A 23,756-nucleotide genomic window follows, 5' to 3' on the forward strand; every position below is an offset into this window, starting at 1 on the left:
AAACAATCATGATATCCAAATTTAAAACACGATCCATGACACCATGTTGATACATGATAATGGCAGAACTTTATTTCAGAATGTGAAAATTCATTATGAATGTCTCCGTATTGTTTATCCAAAATTAATGTTTATAAAAAGTGCGTGGGAGTTAGCAATGTTCTAAATAAAGAAACTCTTCCTGACTTCTCCTAATGTTCACGCATCTATAACAGCACGTTCTTCCTCTGATTTAAAAAAGATCATTGAATGTTCTCAAGTTCTGCCCAACTCTCCCTATGATCCTAAAAACACCCTAGCTGCAGATATTGCTATTTTCTGTATGCTTGCTTGAGGGAAAGAAATTAGATCTGCCTTTATTAGCATTATAGCTATGTGTTTTTCATAGTTTCTGTCACACTGTTGCCAACTGATGAGTATTTATTAAATAAATGTATGAATAACTGCTTTTGGACATTAACTGACTTTAACAAGTTACAGCCTAAGTCATTGGTTTGAAAACAGTTGGCAAGACTGGATTCCTGAGCAAGATTCAAATCTGGGGAAGTCATTTTTAGGGATGTGGTTGGTAAATCAATAGGACAGCCTGCTGCTTTGTGGAGAGAAGGATTTACTTGGATGAAAAATAGAGAAGAAGCATCTCACTTCTTGACACCTTGGGCTTGTGTAAAAACTCACAGCAAGAGGGCTGGACCAAAAATGTTTTTCCATTCCACAAAAGGCCTAAAAATTGATCATGTAATTTTCCTCTTCAGAAAAATATCTCATTTGCTATTAAAAATCACTTTTAATGTTGTACGAAACCCATCTAGTTACACAACATTAGGATTTCTTTTACGAACCAGACACATTCCATATCTGACACTATTTAGTGGCCATCACTGTGGAAGCCTTGTTGTTGCTGTTCAGTCACTAACACATGTCCGACTCTTTGCAACAGCACAGAATGCAGCATGCCAGCTTCCCTTTTCTTCACAATCTTCCAGAGTTTTCTCAAACTCATGTCCGTAGAGTTGGTGATGCCATCCAACCATGTTATCCTCTGTTGCTCCTTCTTTCAGAAAGCAGAAATATGTAGTTAAATTGGTCCTCTTGGTGAAAACAAAATGGCGAGAAACATCTCAAATTTAATCAAGTGCTCAACTCATTATATTGGTGCTGCTCTGTTGATTATTTTGAGGCTATGAGAATAAGGAGTGAAAGTCTAATAGACACAGCTTCCAACTTCCTTCTTATCCTTTCATATTTCATTATTCACAATGTAGTACTTCAGAAGACACGAAGCTTATCACAAGGTTCATTTATCACCAGGATGTGGATGGACTAGGGTTTTTAGGGAGTCTCAGATTACCGTCTTCCAAAATAATTTGGAAGTCTATGAGTGTACATCTTGCAGGTCAAGGGTGTAAATATTTTGAATTGAATTGTTGAGAGAAAACAGTTGCTCTCTACTAATGATTTTTGTAATATCATTCCTTGCCTTTTCTTGTTGTTTTCTTCTGCATTCTAACAGGTGAATTTGGAGAGGTGTGCAGCGGCCGTTTAAAACTTCCTTCAAAAAAAGAGATTTCAGTGGCCATCAAGACCCTAAAAGTGGGCTACACAGAAAAGCAAAGGAGAGACTTCTTAGGCGAAGCAAGCATTATGGGACAATTTGACCATCCCAATATTATTCGACTGGAGGGAGTTGTTACTAAAAGTAAGTGAAGTCATAAAACTGATTATGTATATGTTGACCAGAGGTCATTTAAACCCAAAGCCCTAATAATTTAAGATTTGGGGTCTTATTTTCATTAGTCTCTGTTAGTCTTGACAATAAAAACAGAACAGTTTAGGATTAACACATAGACAAGAGATCAAATATATTTAACTAGTATTATATTGACAGTGCTATTCTAGAGCTTAAAAAGCTTTAAAAAGTTTAGGAGCTAAACCTTGGGCTATATTAAGACATGTGGGTTAAAAAAATAGTTAAGTGAATTGTGTGGAACCTTGCGTTATGTGGAGTAGCAGGGAAAACTAATGACTCAGTTTTGACAGAAATTGCTGGGAACTCCCAGATAGCTGCCTTTTCTATTATTGTTCACCAGTTTCATTTAAGCTTCCAAATCTTTACCCCCCTGGCTTTGGAAAAATTATGAGAGTTTGGGGAATGCTTCTGAGCTGTAAAGATTGGGATCACATTAGACCCAAGCCCTTTTCTCTGTTCTCTATGGATTTCAAATAATTCTGATCTACAGTCCCAGATGGATTCTTGACTGCTCTGGCTCACAGCTTGTGATGGAGACCTGAACTTATTTCCATGATAGCTTCTCCAGCCAGGCTCAAAAGGGATCCCTTGAGGCAGATATGTGATTTTTGGCTGCAATCCCAATGAAAATCTCTTGAGAATGATCTGGAATTTATTTTTTTCTCCAGATTTTGGAGCACACAATGAAGAATGAATTAAATTGGCAACAAACTTCTTAAAGTGAAAGACAGCATATGGCAGAGAATTTGGCATCCTTTAGGGGGTTATTCATTGGCACCGTATTTACATATTCTATGGTTACCAACAGACATTACAAATTACAATTTTCATGATGATATTTTTCTTTAACATTACATGGAACACTTTTCAAATGGCACTAATACCTAGTCTCATTTTAGTGTGACTAAAAAGGCAATTCCTTATTCACAAGAGCATGGTATAATTGAAATATACCTTGATTTCCTTTAGAGTTTGTTAATATAGTAAGCAGGGTTAAGAACTTAACAATGTAGAAGAACTAAGTCATAAACTATAAGCCCATATTGTCTTATTAGAAGCATATTTTTCCTTCTGTACTCATAAAAACAAGGCTACATTAGTTGTAACACTAAAACATTTTCTGATGAAAACATCTCTTTTAATTTTTAAAAATTAGTAATGAAAATACTGTTCGTAGTACTAAGGATTGGAAAACTCTATTAAGTATTCTTTTCTTCAGGGCAAGACCATATCTATAGAATACCCTACTTAATATTAGAATTATATAATCATGTCTCACTGGGGTTTTAGTAGTTGATTAACCTTTTTTTTTTTCTGATTTTTTTTTAATTTTTATTTATTTTTTTATTTTTTAAATTTTAAAATCTTTAATTCTTACATGCGTTCCCAAACATGAACCCCCTCCCACCTCCCTCCCTACAACATCCCTCTGGGTCATCCCCGTGCACCAGCTCCAAGCATGCTGTATCCTGCATCAGACATAGACTGGCGATTCAATTCTTACATGATAGTATACATGTTAGAATGTCATTCTCCCAAATCATCCCACCCTCTCCCTCCCTCTGAGTCCAAAAGTCCATTATACACATCTGTGTCTCTTTCCCTGTCTTGCATACAGGGTCATCATTGCCATCTTCCTAAATTCCATATATATGTGTTAGTATACTGTATTGGTGTTTTTCTTTCTGGCTTACTTCACTCTGTATAATCGGCTCCAGTTTCATCCATCTCATCAGAACTGATTCAAATGAATTCTTTTTTACGGCTGAGTAATACTCCATTGTGTATATGTACCACAGCTTTCTTATCCATTCATCTGCTGATGGACATCTAGGTTGTTTCCATGTCCTAGCTATTATAAACAGTGCTGCGATGAACATTGGGGTACATGTGTCTCTTTCAATTCTGGTTTCCTCGGTGTGTATGCCCAGAAGTGGGATTGCTGGGTCATAAGGTAGTTCTATTTGCAATTTTTTAAGGAATCTCCACACTGTTCTCCATAGTGGCTGTACTAGTTTGCATTCCCACCAACAGTGTAGAAGGGTTCCCTTTTCTCCACACCCTCTCCAGCATTTATTGCTTGCAGATTTTTGGATCGCAGCCATTCTGACTGGTGTGAAGTGGTACATCATTGTGGTTTTGATTTGCATTTCTCTAATAATGAGTGATGTTGAGCATCTTTTCATGTGTTTGTTAGCCATGCGTATGTCTTCTTTGGAGAAATGTCTATTTAGTTCTTTGGCCCATTTTTTGATTGGGTCGTTTATTTTTCTGGAATTGAGCTGCAGAAGTTGTTTGTATATTTTTGAGATTAGTTGTTTGTCAGTTGCTTCATTTGCTATTATTTTCTCCCATTCAGAAGGCTGTCTTTTCACCTTGCTTATATTTTCCTTTGTTGTGCAGAAGCTTTTAATTTTAATTAGATCCCATTTGTTTATTTTTGCTTTTATTTCCAGAATTCTGGGAGGTGGATCATAGAGGATCCTGCTGTGATTTATGTCTGAGAGTGTTTTGCCTATGTTCTCCTCTAGGAGTTTTATAGTTTCTGGTCTTACATTTAGATCTTTAATCCATTTTGAGTTTATTTTTGTGTGGGGTGTTAGAAAGTGATCTAGTTTCATTCTTTTACAAGTGGTTGACCAGTTTTCCCAGCACCACTTGTTAAAGAGATTGTCTTTACTCCATTGTATATTCTTGCCTCCTTTGTCAAAGATAAGGTGTCCATATGTGTGTGGATTTATCTCTGGGCTTTCTATTTTGTTCCATTGATCTATATGTCTGTCTTTGTGCCAGTACCATACTGTCTTGATGACTGTGGCTTTGTAGTAGAGCCTGAAGTCAGGCAAGTTGATTCCTCCAGTTCCATTCTTCTTTCTCAAGATTGCTTTGGCTATTCGAGGTTTTTTGTATTTCCATACAAATCTTGAAATTATTTGTTCTAGTTCTGTGAAAAATGTTGCTGGTAGCTTGATAGGGATTGCATTGAATTTGTAAATTGCTTTGGGTAGTATACTCATTTTCACTATATTGATTCTTCCGATCCATGCACATGGTATATTTCTCCATCTATTAGTGTCCTCTTTGATTTCTTTCATCAGTGTTTTATAGTTTTCTATATATAGGTCTTTAGTTTCTTTAGGTAGATATATTCCTAAGTATTTTATTCTTTTCGTTGCAATAGTGAATGGAATTGTTTCCTTAATTTCTTTTTCTACTTTCTCATTATTCGTGTATAGGAATGCAAGGGATTTCTGTGTGTTGATTTTATATCCTGCAACTTTACTATATTCATTGATTAGCTCTAGTAATTTTCTGGTGGAGTCTTTAGGGTTTTCCATGTAGAGGATCATGTCATCTGCAAACAGTGAGAGTTTTACTTCTTCTTTTCCAATTTGGATTCCTTTTATTTCTTTTTCTGCTCTAATTGCTGTGGCCAAAACTTCCAGAACTATGTTGAATAGTAGCGGTGAAAGTGGACACCCTTGTCTTGTTCCTGACTTTAGAGGAAATAAAAAAGTCAAATAAATAACCTAACTCTACAACTAAAGCAACTAGAAAAGGAAGAGTTGGAGAACCCCAGAGTTAGTAGAAGGAAAGAAATCTTAAAAATTAGGGCAGAAATAAATGCAAAAGAAACAAAAGAGACCATAGCAAAAATCAACAAAGCCAAAAGCTGGTTCTTTGAAAGGATAAATAAAATTGACAAACCATTAGCCAGACTCATCAAGAAGCAAAGAGAGAAAAATCAAATCAATAAAATTAGAAATGAAAATGGAGAGATCACAACAGACAACACAGAAATACAAAGGATCATAAGAGACTACTATCAGCAATTGTATGCCAATAAAATGGACAACGTGGAAGAAATGGACAAATTCTTAGAAAAGTACAATTTTCCAAAACTGAACCAGGAAGAAATAGAAAATCTTAACAGACCCATCACAAGCACGGAAATTGAAACTGTAATCAGAAATCTTCCAGCAAACAAAAGCCCAGGTCCAGACGGCTTCACAGCTGAATTCTACCAAAAATGTAGAGAAGAGCTAACACCTATCCTCCTCAAACTCTTCCAGAAAATTGCAGAGGAAGGTAAACTTCCAAACTCATTCTATGAGGCCACCATCACCCTAATACCAAAACCTGACAAAGATGTCACAAAAAAAGAAAACTACAGGCCAATATCACTGATGAACATAGATGCAAAAATCCTCAACAAAATTCTAGCAATCAGAATCCAACAACACATTAAAAAGATCATACACCATGACCAAGTGGACTTTATCCCAGGGATGCAAGGATTCTTCAATATCTGCAAATCAATCAATGTAATTCACCACATTAACAAATTGAAAAATAAAAACCATATGATTATCTCAATAGATGCAGAGAAGGCCTTTGACAAAATTCAACATCCATTTATGATAAAAACTCTCCAGAAAGCAGGAATAGAAGGAACATGCCTCAACATAATAAAAGCTATCTATGACAAACCCACAGCAAACATTATCCTCAATGGTGATTAACCTTTTAAATCTCCCATATCATTCTCACCAAGCGGTTGTCCTTCAGATTTTGAGACCATTGTGAGAAGAAACTCACTGGTATTAAACTACATACTTATATACCCATTTTTCTTTTCACTCTCAATTTTCAAAATTCTCAGTTTTTTTGTTTCCAGTGTGCTGCTACTGCTGCTAAGTCATTTCAGTCGTGTCCGACTCTGTGCGACCCCATAGACGACAGCCCACCAGGCTCCCCAGTCCCTGGGATTCTCCAGGCAAGAACACTGGAGTGGGTTGCCATTTCCTTCTCCAATGTATGAAAGTGAAAAGTGAAAGTGAAGTCAGTCAGTCGTATCTGACTCTTCATGACCCCATGGACTGTAGCCTACCAGGCTCCTCCATCCATGGGATTTTCCAAGCAAGAGTACTGGAGTGGGGTGCCATTCCAGTATAATAAGTTACTATTATACTGTTTTGTTTTGCTAGCTGTTGTCTACAAGTTTATTTACTGAATGATAAGCAAAATTAAACCATAATTATTGTGGAAGGTTTTCTTATATAAAAATATAATAATCAAATATGAATTATGGTCATCTGGCAAAGAAACCATTAAAAAAACCCAAGATTGAAATACAAGAAAAAATGCATTTAAAAATTGACCTTAAAAAATTGCAGGTATTATACATTAAACATTTTATTCAAGTAAGAGTCTGTAATATTCTAATATGAATTACAACTGCCTTATTCTTAGAGTGAAAGTTCTAAATTTGATAGATCTCCTTGGTCAAATATGCATGCAAGAGACTGCCAAATCTAACTATATAAATCCCAATCATCTCATATAGTGCAAACATAAGAGAGTTGCAAACCTAGAATTAGATTTTGAACTCCTTTAGTGGCATATTTAAAAGCTGTAAGTCTGGTGCCCTATTACAACTGAGGGGAAATAGAAATAATAAGGCAGTTTTGTCACTGAAAGAAAGTATTTAATCCACTCCTATCATTTTCTTTGTTTCCCAAGAATATATAATTGCTAAAACAATCTATTTGCAAAGTTTAAAAACATACGTACAACTAGAAATACAGAGTTTATAATTTAGTGAACATATTGTATTTCAAGAAGAAAAGAAAGCATATTGGTATCTGGATTAAGAATCAGGGAGTGAGAGATCAAGCTCTGATTCAGCTCTCCTGATCTGTGAGATTTCTGACAAATCAAAACACTCCAACAGACTCCCTCTGTTCACTTGTAACACAGAATTAGCAGTCCTGCCTTACTATTTCCACGTCCTTTTAAGATCAAATGAGATTCCATAGGAATATATTGTTAAGTGGAATACAGCTATGCAAATCTAAATGATCACTTCTGGTTGAGTTTGAAAAGATTTTACTAGTTCATCTGGGAGTGTAGAAGAAAATTATTGAGAGCAATTCCTTTCTTTGCTCAAAGATGATTTTTATTATGACTATTAGTTATATGCTTTAAATCTAATGTATCATTTTCAAGTTAGAGAAAGCCCTTTATTCAATCATTTTATTTTCATTTATTTGAATTGAGCTATAAACAATTTTAATGGTGTGGTTTTGAGCCTGATGATCTTAAACAAGAGAAGGTGAGAGAGTCTCTGATCTTTAAAGTAGCAGAAAGCTGGGGGCACAGTCTTGCTTAGAACTTTGTACTAACATGTGTTATCAATTTCAGTCAACGTTCAAAATGATGGAAGTTGTTTTTAGCAAATGTTTGATATTTCTGCCATCACACCATTATTCAAAAGATGTTCAGATTGCATCCAAGAAGACTTTCCATTGGCCACTTTTCACATAGTGAAATAGAAGGAATTATGTTGGATGAATTGGAGAAGGAAATGGCAACCCACTCCAGTGTTCTTGCCTAAAGAATCCCAGGGATGGGGGAACCTGGTGGGCTGCTGTCTATGGGGTCATCCAGAGTTGGACACGACTGAAGTGACTTAGCAGCAGCAGCAGCAGCATGTTGGATGACATGTGTTTTATGTTGTTATTTGCGGATGGATTATTTTCTAAAATTTAAAAAGTAATAAAGCAACTTAACTGTTCAGTTCAGTTCAGTCACTCAGTTGTGTCCGAGTCTTTGCGACCCCATGAATTGCAGCATGCCAGGCCCCCCTGTCCATCACCAACTCCCGGAGTTCACTCAGACTCACGTCCATCGAGTCGGTGATGCCATCCAACCATCTCATCCTCTGTCGTCCCCTTCTCCTCCTGCCCCCAATCCCTCCCAGCATCAGAGTCTTTTCCAATGAGTCAACTCTTCGCATGAGGTGGCCAGAGTACTGGAGTTTCAGCTTTAGCATCATTCCTTCCAAAGAAATCCCAGGGCTGATCTCCTTCAGAATGGACTGGTTGGATCTCCTTGCAGTCCAAGGGACTCTCAAGAGTCTTCTCCAATACCACAGTTCAAAAGCATCAATTCTTCTGTGCTCAGCTTTCTTCACAGTCCAACTCTCACATCCATACATGACTACTGGAAAAACCATAGCCTTGACTAAATAGACCTTAATGTCTCTGCTTTTGAATATGCCATCTAGTTGGTCATAACTTTTCTTCCAAGGAGTAAGCGTCTTTTAATTTCATGGCTGCAGTCACCATCTGCAGTGATTTTGGAGCCCAGAAAAATAAAGTCTGACACTGTTTTCACTGTTTCCCCATCTATTTGCCATGAAGTGATGGGCCCAGATGCCATGATCTTCATTTTCTGAATGTTGAGCTTTAAGCCAACTTTTCCACTCTCCTCTTTTGCTTTCATCAAGAGGCTTTTTAGTTCCTCTTCACCTTCTGCCATAAGGGTGGTGTCATCTGCATATCTGAGGTTATTGAGATTTCTTCTGGCAATCTTGATTCCAGCTTGTGCTTCTTCCAGCCCAGCATTTCTCATGATGTACTCTGCATGTAAGTTAAATAAGCAGGGTGACAATATACAGCCTTGACATACTCCTTTTCCTATTTGGAACCAGTCTGTTGTTCCATGTTCAGTTCTAACTGTTGCTTTCTGACCTGCATATAGGTTTCTCAAGAGGCAGGTCAGGCTGTAACCTTGTATTATTGAGGAAAGTCTTAGGCAGAAGATTAAGAGGATTTCTCATATTGAAAAGACTTCTATATTGGTCTGGGTGTCCACTGGACACCAAAAGCTCAATCATTTGCTTGCATTTTCTGTACATATGGTAATGAAATATTACTGGAATTAGTTGTCATTCTTTAGTAACTATGCCATATTATTTCTATTTCTTGTTTCCCTCTGCTAAAACTTCTTTGGCACTTGTCTCAAGGACACTGCTCTCCTTGCCATAGTTTTAATAGACTATGTATAGTTTATATATTTTGTATTAATAATTTGTAAAAGCAATTTGTTACCATAAATTTTAGAAACTGATGAATCAAGTTATGCATTTGTGACTATAATTTGATATATGAGTTGAAAACATCTCTAAGTGGCCATATCAACCAAGCTAAGAAAATCTATAATCAATATATCAGAAGAAAAATAAGTAACACAGGGAATCTTATTTTTACATGTCTAAAAAATTTCCCTATATGCTCAACAGTGTGCACTCATGTCTCTCTATTGAATTGGCCACAATTATAAAATAATATGTTGCTGTGTATTTCCCCCAATCATTTAGATAGGATAGGCTTTGATGTTTTTGAAAGATTATATTTAGTTTACAAAATTTGTTAGAGCATGAGTTGAATGTGCTCATATTGCCTCTTTCAGAGTGCTAGTTTAAATCTTCAATATCTCTCCTAAAGGAAGAAGAAATATAACTGTACACTTGTTTCACAACTGAGTAATTCTAGTCTTGCACAAATTCTTGCAGAAAGGGAAAAAAATGTACACATAAAGATAGTGATATCTTGATTTCAAACCATACAGGAATATTATCAGAGAAGAAAATAAGAGATTAGTATAACACATGAACCAAACTTTAATAACACTGGAATAATTATGAAACCATAACTAGCAATGTATTAAGTAAAGATATCTTATCATGCTCAAGGTTAGTTTATTTCAAGAATGCAACATTAATAGAAAAAGCCAGTCTCCATAGATGCAAAAATAAGCATTTTAATTTAAGTTTTTTTCTTAACATATTATGCATAGAAATACTCATGCCTGATAAATGTATATAAACCCCTCCAAAACAAAGAAAACAAGCCTACAAACACCATGAAACCAAGAAAACATTTCTTTCAAAGTAGAAACAAGACCTCTATCACCGTTTCAGTTTATCATTTGATCTAATGTCTTAATTTTTGAAATTAGACAAGAAAATAAGTAAAATGTAGAAAGTTTGAAAAAGGGGGAAAAAACTAAGCTGAATTTATCAAATGAAACTGAGAATATTCCAGTTATTATTTTCATTAATCATTATTCTACTTGACAAATCAGCTCTAAATGGAATAAGGAAGAGTAGAAATATTGGTCTTGTTCTTAAAAGTATTAAATTTCATTTCACATTAAGCATAAATACATTAAAATTTTTAATCAGCTGAATGTAAAGTTTTTGAGGTGTGAAGAGTAGAATTGGTTAAGGAAGAGTTGGAGAAAGTACTCGTTAGCCTGATTTTGAAGAGAGAGACTATCCTTAGCTGAAATAATAGGTCTGGTGTGATCAGTTCTATCTGGAACTCTTATTTAGGACTATAGACAAAATAGAGTTGGTCCCTGCAATGGTTAACTCAGACCGTTGGGTGTAATAGAGATCATTCTTAATGTAAATAATATCTTGATTAAAATGGAATTTGGAAAAGATTGTCATGTGTGTTTATATGATTTAATGGTAAACCTGTAGAAAAGTATTCTAATTCAGTTCATTACAATATTTCTATCAGTTGGTTAGTTATAGTATATGGAAATCTATAACCAAAACATTTTCTTTCTAATCAAAGGTGGTTCAAATCATCCTTTCTAAGAATGCTGAGGCATAGTTTGTCAATTTTCTTCAATTTTCTTTCTCCTGTTTATGCTCGTTTGCTTCCACTCTGATTCTAATTACATGAATACTGAATACTGACTGCTAAGGTCACAGACTTTGATATTATGAATCACATGTATGTGTTGGAGTGTGTATAAGTCTTGAAAGCAAGACAGAGTTTGTAAGACACAATTACTTTTAATAGTAATTAATCACATTTCCTATGGAAATGAATTAAATTTTAATAATTTGTAATATGTAAATCATTTATACATGCTCTTTATGTTTGATTGAAACTATTTTAGTCTAAAGCCACATTTAGTTGATAACTACAATAAAAAGTCTGTGTCTGGCTATATATTTATCACATTATCCTGCTGCCTTTTTGTAGAATATTTGATTAAGAAGGTGGTGAAATAGATAGTGCTGAACTTGAAATTCTTAGACATTTTGAATTACATTTCTTTTGTCAGCAAACAAAATTATTAGTAATATCTCTGAGCCACTGGGGAAATGAACTCATTGTTGTGCTTCTCTTAACCCTTTAATTATGAAAGATCATGACTTTATACTCATGTCAGTTGAAGAACAAAAGCAAAATTCCACTGCACGTTTCATTTTGCTGATTCTTAATGGAGTTTCATTTCAGCCAAACAACAATAATTTTATTGATTTTTTTATGTGTATTCAGATCTTATTAAGGATCTCTGAGGGAAGTTAATGACAGTGGCTTTTGAAGAAGCTGGTAATGTCATTTCTAAACTAAAATACACATGAAAGAATGTGGAAACTTTGATTGAAATACATTGAATAATGTGCAGATGAGCTGGTATTTTATAAATAATATTAAACTACTTTTAACACATGTTAGAACTAGTTCTTAACATTATTGCATTTCTTTTCCTTTTACTCTGTTTATCATAATCAAAATCAAAGAAAAGTAAGTGAGGATACTGCTTTCCAAGGTAGAATATTTGTGATTCTGTTTACTTTTTGTCTGTACATTTGGGTTTGCTGAATCTTTGAACTTAATGCAAAGCACATTTTCAGACTTGCCCAACTTAACTGATGTGTTTACAAATACCTAAATTACAGACCTAAATGCAGCCTGATCTGATTTCTGAATGGTCATGGGGCTTTGGCTTAATTGACTGGTTTGATTTTTCAGCTACTTTTATTTCCCTTGCCAAACATTTTACCAGACATGCCAACAAGAAATGAAATGGTCATAGGGCTGGCAGCCAGAAGGAAAAGAGTGATAAGCAGAGGTCTGGAGAATACACAAATATAGTAACTGGCCACTGTAATTGAGAGTTTACTGTAAGAAGCAATATATCTGTGACTATGTTCAAGAGCTGCATTCAGTTTCATGAGCATGTTATTCATCTAAGAATTTGTTAGGGAAGAAACATAGAAACTTACTGTGAAGTAGGGAAAACATGCATGTGCAGGGTTTCATTCATTTGATTGTTCATTTATTTCACTTCAGGTTAGTTCTCTGGAATCAGTCCTTAGATATTTGACTTACCAGTTCAGGAGAGAGAGAAGTTTCCAAGAAACTGTTGAATTTTCTCTTTCTTCCTAAATATTGTTAAATCAAAGTTTAGTTAAAATTTTGAAGAAGCAAGACTGGAGACTCACGGTTTTGACTAAAATAACTTTTCAGGCATTATGAGGTTGTTTCTTGTTGTTGAAAGTGTGGAAAATCTTATTAATATTTAGCTTAAAAAACTTTATATCAGTGGTACACCAAGAGATGTATAATATGTCTGATATGTTACCCAAAATACATGACCAAATCAGTCTTAATTGACAACAAATCACTGTGTCAGTTGATTTGTATATGTATGAAAATCTAACAAATTTTACAGAATTTAAATAATTTCCTCACCTCTAAATAAATAAGACATACAGCTTGGGACATATTCACATACTAAATGTAGTAAGTATAATTTTCCTGATACTGAGCCATACTTCACAACCAGTATGAATTAAGAGTTTCACTAGTGAAAGGAAAAGCAAGGAAAGATAGCTATTTTCTGGCATCAATATGGCAAACAAACCATGATGAAGAAGAAACACATGAAAAAAATTATGCATGCTCTACAATTATGTGTACATGAAAGTTTGTTAAAAATCTATTCTGTGTTCAAGGTCTCTCATGCTTAGTCAAAACTTAACTCAGGTCTTCTGGACTTGGAAAATAAGTGAGATTTTTTTTTTTTGTAACATGCCAGATTTATATTTAAAGCAGTATATAAAGAAAGCAACAATAAAGGAAGTGAATTATGCTGTGGTAATACGGGTAGGTTTTGAAACTGGAGTTACGTTTTACTGTAATAATTTCTTTTAAGTGCTATAGTCTTCAGTTATTCTTTTAATTCAGAATGATCCGTAGAACTGACACGCAACAATTGCCTCAATTATTACCTATAGTTGAAGATTTATTCTATTTGTAGATCTAAGTATCAGCATACTTAGCACTTCTGTGCATTTGTCTAGTGCTTTTTCATATATTCAATGTTTTCCTCAGTGTACATTTCCAACAGTAACAGCATAATTAATATATTCAAGTTGCAACTTCTGGTTTTATAACTTATTAGCTGTGAGACATTAAATTAATTACCTTCTATATATTTCAGGGTGTTTTTTCATGTAAAAAGTGAGAATGATGATAATTAGTGTCAGTATATATAAAATAGTGAAACTAGCACTTTATACAAATGAAGTATGTATAAAGATATTTAAATGCTTGTTAAAATGTTTAATGGTGTTTAAGACCCATATTTCTAAAATGGTTATTATAAGGTACTACCAACAGCAATTTTAATTTTATTTTTCTTTTAAAGGTAGTGTGGGATTTTATAACTGTTAATGTGTTAATTGAATATGGATTAAAATGATTATAATTATTAGTCTGAATTGTTTTGCCAATTTACATGTAAGATCCATGAATGTAGGGACTTTGATTTACTTGCTTCTGAATAACCAGCCCAAGAGAAAACACCTAGTATATAGCTCTGTACAAATCTGTATAAAGTGTAAATAATTGTGGAATTTTTGGTTCTAATTGGGCTTAGAGACAGAAATACTTGATTTTGTATATCAGCTAAAATAATATGCAATTAGGGTAAAGAAAGTGTCATTTGATTTGAGGAAAACCATGTCAAATAAGCTAATTTACATATCATATAGGTTATAGGCCCTTTTTCTGGAAATAAATCTTTCTCCAATTTTTGTTTCATTTTCTACTGAAAACTAGTTTTCTTTTTAATTGCAACTTTGCAAATTTTGGAGGACAGAGAAAAATTTATGTTTTTTAATTAATCAGGTATATCAAAATGTATTATGTGTGTTCATTGCATGATATTTGTTGAACTCTACTGATGATTATGCATTTATTATTTATCTAAACCTAGGTAAACCTGTTATGATTGTCACAGAATACATGGAGAATGGTTCCTTGGACAGTTTCTTACGTGTAAGTAGATATTTTACATACATTTACATAACTCCACCTTATCTTTATCTATGTACAAACATATATAAATATGGAATAAATTGCTGAAAATGATAGTGACAACCTCTATTATGATGCTTGTTAGATAATCAAAGTTGTAAGAAAACTGACTTTGTTGGGACTAAATAGTAAAAGGAAGATTGTAAAATTACATCTTTATCTGGTAGCATCCAAATGTTGATGGTTTATATTTTTAAAATAAGTTTGTGTAACTTTCTTCAGTGTTTTTTTTTTATTCAGACAAGATTCACATTAGTTAAAACAAAAATTTAAAGGTTCTAACGTGAGACGTAAATAAAATTGGTATAAGACAGAAACACTCATTTCTTTATTTAAAGCAACCTCCATCGACTCTAAGACAAAACACCTTCTCTCTCTTACATAGTACTGTCCTCTCAGAAGCTAAGCATGTGATATAATGCCTAAGGATTCTCAATCCAGAGATACCATTCCTTAACTTTTATAGATACATATATACATGTATAACATATGTACATATACATTTCAGCTGTTTATATTTATAAAAATTGTTTTAATAACTTCAACACATATTATATTCAAAGAAATTCAGAAGTTATGTGGAATACAAGACACTGTCAATCATCAGTCACTACAAGGATGAAAAAAAATAAAAAATCAAGACATAGACCCTATTCTCAGGGTTCTTTCAGCACTATGTAGATAAGGATAGATAGATAGATAGGTAGGTAGGTAGATAAAACATGAACTATAATTCATAATCATGGAGAAAATTCTAATTTTTGTATGAATGAGAAATTATATTCTTTATTTTAATACTTGTGAGGCAAATAAAGATTTTAGTAGCAATTATTTTCACAGACATATTTCAAAAACAAACATTTTACAACTCAGGTAAATAAAATATTTAATAAGTATTCTTTTAAAGTATAATAAATATTCCTTTTAAATCATTATTTGCTTAAATATTACTAGACATTAAATTTTTATATATCTATGTATATATGCATGCATCTATCTAGCTATCATCTATCTATTGTATACACTGTATAGTTCTATTTTAATCCAGACAGATTAGAAACTTTTCTAAATCTAGTACTCTGAATTTATCTCCTATTGCTTTCAATTTTATGACCTAAAACTTGAGGTCGGGTAGAAAAACATATACTCAGTAAATATTTTTGACTAATTTTCAACTATTTTTTATGATGAAAGATTTAAAGTTACCTTATTTGAAGTAATTAAAAAAACACATGAAAGTGAAGTGAAGTGAAGTCGCTCAGTCGTGCCCGACTCTTTGCAACCCCATGGACTGTAGCTCTCCAGGCTTCTCCGTCCATGGGATTCTCCAGGCAAGAATACTAGAGTGGGTTGCCATTTCCTTCTCCAGGGGATCTTCCCGACCCAGGGATCAAACCCAGGTCTTCTGCATTGCAGGCAGACGCTTTAACATCTGAGCCACCAGGGAAGCCGCCTTATTTGAAATAATTAACAAAACACATGAAAACAGAAAGAATAAACATTCAATCAAGCCAATAAACACGAGAAACAGCCAGACGATCCATTTTGTTTCATTATTCTTGGCCTTAAAGTTTCTGAGGAGTTTGTCTCCTCAAAAGACCAGCAAAGTTCTGGTTTTGAACCTGAAATTGAAGAATATTAGGCAACTTCTTGCTACAAAGTGTTGTAGCTACTATACTGTTTTGCTTTACTCTTGTATATCTTGTTAGGCTTGTGTACTTAAAACCAGGATGTATAGGCTCTATAATTCAGTAAATGAAAATGTAATCAAAATATGTCTTAGGAAATAGAAACAAGTCTTAACTGTACATTTGAACTATTTCTCAGAAACATGATGCCCAGTTTACGGTTATCCAGCTGGTAGGGATGCTTCGAGGCATAGCATCTGGCATGAAGTATCTCTCAGACATGGGCTATGTTCACCGAGACCTTGCTGCCCGCAACATCTTGATCAACAGTAATTTGGTGTGTAAGGTTTCTGATTTTGGACTTTCACGGGTTCTAGAAGATGACCCAGAAGCTGCTTACACAACAAGAGTGAGTAACTTGTTTTCTTTTTTTATTCTTTTATATTTAACAACTTGCATTATGTTGACTAACAAATAAATAGAAGTCACATCCCAAAATGCTTTGTCAACTATGTGTGCCTGCATACCTGCTCAGTCATTTCAGTAGTGTTAGACTCTTTGCAAACCCATGGACTGTAGCCAGTCAGGTTCCTCTGTCCCTGGGACCCTCCAGGGAAGAATCCTGAAATGGGTTGCCATGCCCTGCTCCAGGGGATCTTCCCGACCTAGGGATGGAACCCATGTCTGCAGCATCTCCTGCATTGCCAGCAAATTCTTTACCCCTGAGCCACAGGGGAATCCCTTTGTCAACTGTATCTTCCCTCACATGAGATTTATCCTTTAAAAATAAAATATTGTTACTTATTCTGGGAAAATAGATGGTCACTGTCTATTAAGTGAGTAATGACATTAATTCTGAAATTTCATATGTTGGTTTAATGATTTTCCGCAAAAAGGCAGCAAGATTCTCATGCATCTAAATCTTATTTACTCATCTTTTCATCGTGGTTGTCTTTATATATGAAAATAAAAAGTGACAACAAGCTACATGAAAAGCAGTTAGGCAATTATTGTACCAAAATCTTCATTAGCCATGAGAATGAGAGGTTTTTTAAAAAAACACAGTCAACTTCTGCTGTTTTCTTCTTAATTCTAGAAGTTTATCCCTGATTAAACAAACAAAAAATTTTCATTCTTTTCAGGCGTCATGAATCTCAATAGCTATTAATATCTAAGGATGTCATATGGCAACTATATGTCACTCTAAGAAACAGTTTTCAATATGCAAGATTGAATTTCATCTACAAGTAAAACTAGAGTGATAGAACCACAGAAAGAAGCTGAGAGCCCCAGATATGTCCCTAGATGTGTTGATTTAGAAGTTAGAACTCTCCTAATAGCTTTCACCCTTGTTTGTATTTCCCATGTTCAGTTATGCTCTGTAGTAGATTACCTTTGTTCATGAATCTGTGTTTTTAGAAACTGCATTCTGCATAAAAATGTTGCTGTTCTTACTTCACTAGATTAAGAGCAAGAGAAATGTAAGAAAATTTTATATCTTGCAGCTAGTTGATTTGAGTTTAGAACAGTGACTTCTGCACAGCTCTGACAATGTGAAAAAATTACACATTTTGGGGGTGTAAGTATCTTAATAGTGTCTTTTAGTGCTCCTTCTTTGACCAGAAAAATTAATTAGCCAACATGCTGCAGCAAAGCATTTTTGTGACTAAATAATTATTATAGAGGACAACATATGCAGGGAACAATAATATATTTGCTATCCAGAGGAAAATGGTTTTTATTTTACTCGCTGCTACTCTGCATTCTGGGCTTCCCTGACATCTTAGTGGTAAAGAATCCACCTGCCAGTGCAAGAGATGTGGGTTCGATCCCTGGGCCAGGAAGGCCCCCTGGAGAAGGAAATGGCAACCCACTCTAGTGTTCTTGCCTGGGAAATCTCACAGACAGAGATTTAGCCCTGGTGGGCTAAAGACTATGGGGTGGCAAAGGAGTCAGATCTGACTTAGCGACTAAACAACAACAATAACTGTGCCTTCTACAGATACCCCTCATAATCTTTTGATTATACTATATGAGCTTTTAACATACTCCATGAAAAGTATCATTCTTGCTGGCATTATCCCAATTACAAAAATCTCCTTATCCAGAACATTTTTCCAGTTCTAATAAAGGCTATTTGTGAATAAAAGTCTTTGTCAGATGTTCTATTTTCTGGTAATTCATTTAGGTTCTAAACTGTATTCCATATCCCATTTTTAAATAAGAGCATTCTTATTCTCAATACTAGTCTTGATTTCCAGTGTTAGGGAGAAAGAATTTTTCTTACCCTTCAAAGCTTCTTTTAGCTGGTCTAATAATCAAATCAACATGAGACAGATTAACCAGAGAATAACAAATTGAATTTCATATGCATGGGAATCCCCCATATATGAGAGGGTCAAAGACAGAAAGGTACAATGAGGTATATATGCCTCCTTGAGCTAAGGGCAGCCTGGAACTTCAAAGGGAAGAACAGTAATTCACAAGGTTAAGAAGAGTAGATGCTGGGCAACTAGATGTTTGCTCTGCCATACATATGGGCCATGCAGATAAAATTTATCTCTGCTAACAAATCTCCTTCAAAGAAAGGACTCTCCTCCTGATATAAATTCTTTTGGGTAGCTAAGGGGCTTCCCTGGGGGCTCATCTGATAAAAAAATCCACCCACAATGTGGGAGACCTGGGTTCGATCCCTGGGTTGGGAAGATCCACTGGAGAAGGGAAGGGTAACCCACTCCAGTATTCTGGCCTGGAGAATTCTATGGACTGCATAGTCCATGGGGTCACAGAATTGGACACAACTGAGTGACTTTCACTCACTCACTCAGGTGAGAGGCAGAAGGTTCTCTTGAACTGGGAAGGCCTTGATTGCCTTTGGCTCAAAAACATTCACATCCCAAAGTGAAATGTTTTGGGGTGGTTGGTTCTGAAGTCTTGCACCAGGATACTCCAGGAAATAATTTCTCTCGTAGAAACTTGAAAGATTCATTCAAATCTAAATCATCTGCTCTCTGCAGACTACATCTTGTCAACTTTCAGAGCTTTATTTCTACTGATTGTTACTTTTTCAGAACCAAGGGGTCCTCAAGGTCACTTCTTCAAACTTGTTGCTGTGTCAAGGTTCCTCCCTAGTATTTGTGAAATAAAAATGCAGCAGGATCTTTGCATTGATGCTTCATGCCCAGAAGATTCTTCAAAATCACATCATCCAAATGGGCTCAATTCACTACCAATAAATGGTTACGTAGAGTTCTTCAGTGTTCATCCTTGTGTTTTCTTGAAACTCCTCAAAATATCTGTGGTGGTTCCGACTTCCCTCTGAGAAGCTGTAATTTGCATCTGCATTTCTGGAATCATTTGGACATCTTTGATTTAATTTCCCATAATAAGCATTGTTCAGTAAAATAATTTTATAATTTATGTAAAATATGAAGTATGATTATAAAGTAATAGGACTGCCATATTGTTTTTTCAACAAATACACTGAAGCAAGTAAATGAGTGTTGTCATACTAAGCTGTCTTTTTAGGAGTGTGTACTTACTGCAGGAAGACTGCTATTGCCCAAAATGTTTGAGGATTTTCTCCTTTGAAATTATCTTTATAACTAGAGTGTAAATTGTACTATCACTCAAAATTCTTTAAGCATATAGTATTTTGGGAAGCAGACTTGACTAAGATAAAATCTGTGGTTTCAGTAAGCTAATAGTTAATAAATAAGGAAAATAGTACTCTCTTGTAAAGTCTATTTTTTTTTCCTAACCGAAAACAGTGTTATTCAGCTTAGACATCTGCCATATTTATTAGATTTAGCATGCTATGATTATGGTTATTTCAGAAACACAAGTTCACCGTTTAAAATAGTGTGCCAAGGCATTCTTTTTGGATAAACACATTCTTGTTAATCTTTTTTACCAGTCACGTTACTTTAGTCACACTTAACACATTTCAGGAATTAGCATTCGGTGCCTCAGTGCAGTAAACCTTTCGACTGCTTCTCTGAAAATTATTGCCTTTAGGTAGAGACTGTAATTGCACTAAGAAATCTTTGAGACATTAGATTCAATGACACTGAATGGATGTAGGGTGTGTGCTGGTCTCATTTTCAAAAAGTCTTTGTAAAGAGAAATAGAAACTATATCCACTAATTCTATATTTAAAGATTCTTAAACTGAGGCTTCCGCAGTGGCTCAGTGGTAAGGAATATGCCCGCCAGTGCAGGAGATGCAGGTTCGATCCCTGGGTCAGGAAGAACCCCTAGAGAAGGAAATGGCACCCACTCCAGTATTCTTGCCTGATCCCATGGACAGAGGAGCCTGCAAGGCTACAGTCCATGTGGTTGCAAAGAGTCGGACACAACTGAGCACACGCACGCACACACACACACACACACACACACACACACACACACGAGGAAATATCTGAGAAGTTGAGAAAACCCTTAGTTTCACAACTTAAAAAAATGTATCAGACATTTGATATTGCTGCTTTTGATACTGCCTTAAGTATATCCTGAATTTTCCTTCCTTGTATCCTCAATAGTATGCTTAAAGGAAAGGGTCAGCTGAGATAATAATATACACTTTTATGTGTGTTTATCTTTTCCATAAGAATATTGGGTAGGAAATTGGACATTTTTTTAAATACACACTTCTAGTTATTTCTCTTTATTTCTCACTACTGACTTATGTGGAAATTCCAAACACAGACACTTTTATTTTACAATATTATTGTGCATCCTGTAACCTTTAAAAAATTTGACTCTACATTCATGAGATATGAGAATAAGAAAGACATAAAGTTTTAATATTACAATGAAAATAGTTCAGTTTGCAGACCCCCTGATATGAGGATACCCAGAAATTCTTGGATAACACTTTGAGAACCACTGTTATAGATTCTTTATGAGGAAAGTAGCACCTTAAAAAGTAAGTAAATATTTGAGTGGTTGTTAAATGATATAACATCTAACTTATGATATAGTATTAAATGCTACAGCATGTTTTGAAGAAAGGTCTCGAAGCTTATCTATGGTTGCATACCTAAGGTCGCAAACCATCTTAAAAGACCTGGATTTTACTTGGAATGAATATGATTAGAGTATTTAGCTCTACAAATTTAAAACATCAAAGTTTTTGTTACTGAGAAAAACAAATGAAAAAATGAATTGCCTCTCTTTAGTTACACATCATGTAACTTTCAGAGTATAATTATGCATTTTCCTACTTTTTGCACTGAACTAATAATTGCTCTTTTTATAATATCAGAAGTGGGGTGTTATTGGTGAGACTGTTTTTGAATGAATAATTTTTAATCTTTTTCATGTGAAATTTCACTTTAAATATTACACATATATCATATATGTGTGCACTTTAAATGCACACATGTATTATATTTTTATGTTGAGTTGATGGGATACAAAATTCCAAGATAATAGTGTTCAATTTGCTGTTTTAAGCAGGATTGTTAGGGAAAATATGGACTTTTATCTAATTTATAAACTGTGACGTGTAAAGTCAATCCAGTTCTGAAGTCCCCAAATTCATTTTAGTGGTATAATTACCATATAAACTGACTTGGGAAATGTGAGAAAACCAAATGATGTGTTCTTGGTTATATCCTTCATTAATTAGTTTTTTTCTTTTTATTTATGTTGTAGACATGGATACTGAATAATTACCAAGTGGATTATTATATTGAATGAAAAGTTTTGTCTTGTGTCATATTGCCCATGGCAAATTAACACTTATTTAATTTTTAGAAGATAAAACCAAATGAAAACTTATCTCAGGCATTGCGTGTTAAGGAATCTTATTTTACGTAATAATTTATTCTATATTTTTTCTCTGTGACTCTGCCAAGTTAATGCCAGAAATATTCTACTACCACTTTGTCTTATGTAATTGTATTTGCAAAACAAAAAAGAAAAAAGTGGCTAAAATGAACGATTAAAACCTAAGTGGTTGAATACTCTGGTTCAGGATAACCCTATTTGAATATAATATTCAATATTATAAATATAAATACTAGAAAACATGAGCTTTAGTTCTGTAGAATTCTCAAGGACTAAAAACTTTTGTGCAATAAAAAGATAATTATGTTGATAGGTAATATAAGTTATGTGTAATTTATATATGAATGAAAAAATAACTGAATATCTAATCAGTGTCCTTCATATAGTAATACAATATAAGCATGGGCTCAAATAATGTAGATATTTTTTATTCTCTTAAGATCAGTACATAGCTTATGTTTTATGTAGCTTCACAAAGTAAATGCTATATACTCAAAAATCAGAAAACTCTGGAAGGTTTTATAACCTCAGTTAATGTTACATCAAAGTTTAATGAACTGACACTTTCTAGCCACTCCTTTCAGACAGATGGGTAGTGCAACCATTTCCATATGTGAAAATAATCCATCCAGATTTATGTGAAGAAAAATCACAACTATGATTTTGGAGTGGCACACAGGAGTGAGGAGGTTCTGTGTAAATACATTACACATAGTCTCTAGCAGGAACTGTTTTCTCGATAATGCATCATTCATTCATTCAACAATTATTTGAGTGCATATATAACATACTAGGAACTGTTCGAAGACCTGAGGATCCAAAGTTGAAAGCAAAGCCCTGACTTCATGAGCTTACATTGTAGTGTGGAATTTCACTTAATAAAAAAACAGGTAAAGATTTAGCAAGGCATCTTGCTTGAGGAATGTGGACAGTACGGAGGAGCTGCTGCTTTAGACAGAGAGTTTCTCTGATAAAATGACAGGACAGAAAATTGATGAGAGTAAAGGAGAAAATGATCTAATATTGAGGTTACTAGGCGAGATTCATTTTGACCTAACTACTTTTCAGTTTAATGAAATAACTTTAATAATTTCTCTAATTCCAACAAGCTCACTTTGCAAGACAAATTTAAGTAATCAGATTAATGATATAACTCAGACTAAAAAACAAGTGAATAATGATTGAGCCAGTCTGTAGTGTCGGTGAGCTCTGGAAGCTTAGTAAAAATCAGTTTCTAAAACTTTTCCAGTTGATTTGTGAATATCCCCTATTTTCAGATTTGTGATGGCACATTGCCTGAGGCTTTTCCCATAGATGCTGAAGGCAGTGACCAGCCCCAACTACTTTGGCATAGGGAGGAATAGAAGTCGTGTTTGTCCCAAGCCAGTCCTATCACTTGATGCGTGGAATGGCTAATAATTAGACTCATTCCTGTCCTATGGCTCTTTTTCAGTCATAGTTGTATATGCCATGGTTCAAGTCCACTCTCGTTATTTTTTCCCTTTCATTTGCTAGCCATTGCTCTGTAACTGCCCACATATTTCAAGCAATCCATACCAAACATAGATGTACAAGAGAACCATTGTCTTGATGTCTTGTCAGAATTGTC

General features: G+C 34.5%; 1 protein-coding gene across 1 annotated transcript in view; it reads left to right on the forward strand.

Annotated features, from left to right (window-relative positions):
• The window catches only part of EPHA3 (EPH receptor A3), a 409,122-nt gene that overhangs the window by 350,111 nt on the left and 35,255 nt on the right, over positions 1-23,756 (forward strand). Inside the window, exons 11-13 of the mRNA XM_005674802.2 lie at positions 1,514-1,699; positions 14,627-14,688; positions 16,555-16,764. Of these exons, the coding sequence (XP_005674859.1) occupies positions 1,514-1,699; positions 14,627-14,688; positions 16,555-16,764 (458 nt within the window). The remainder of the gene's footprint in view (positions 1-1,513; positions 1,700-14,626; positions 14,689-16,554; positions 16,765-23,756) is intronic.

The sequence above is a fragment of the Capra hircus genome, chromosome 1, assembly GCF_001704415.2.
Source record: "Capra hircus breed San Clemente chromosome 1, ASM170441v1, whole genome shotgun sequence".
NCBI classification, from domain to species: domain Eukaryota; kingdom Metazoa; phylum Chordata; class Mammalia; order Artiodactyla; family Bovidae; genus Capra; species Capra hircus.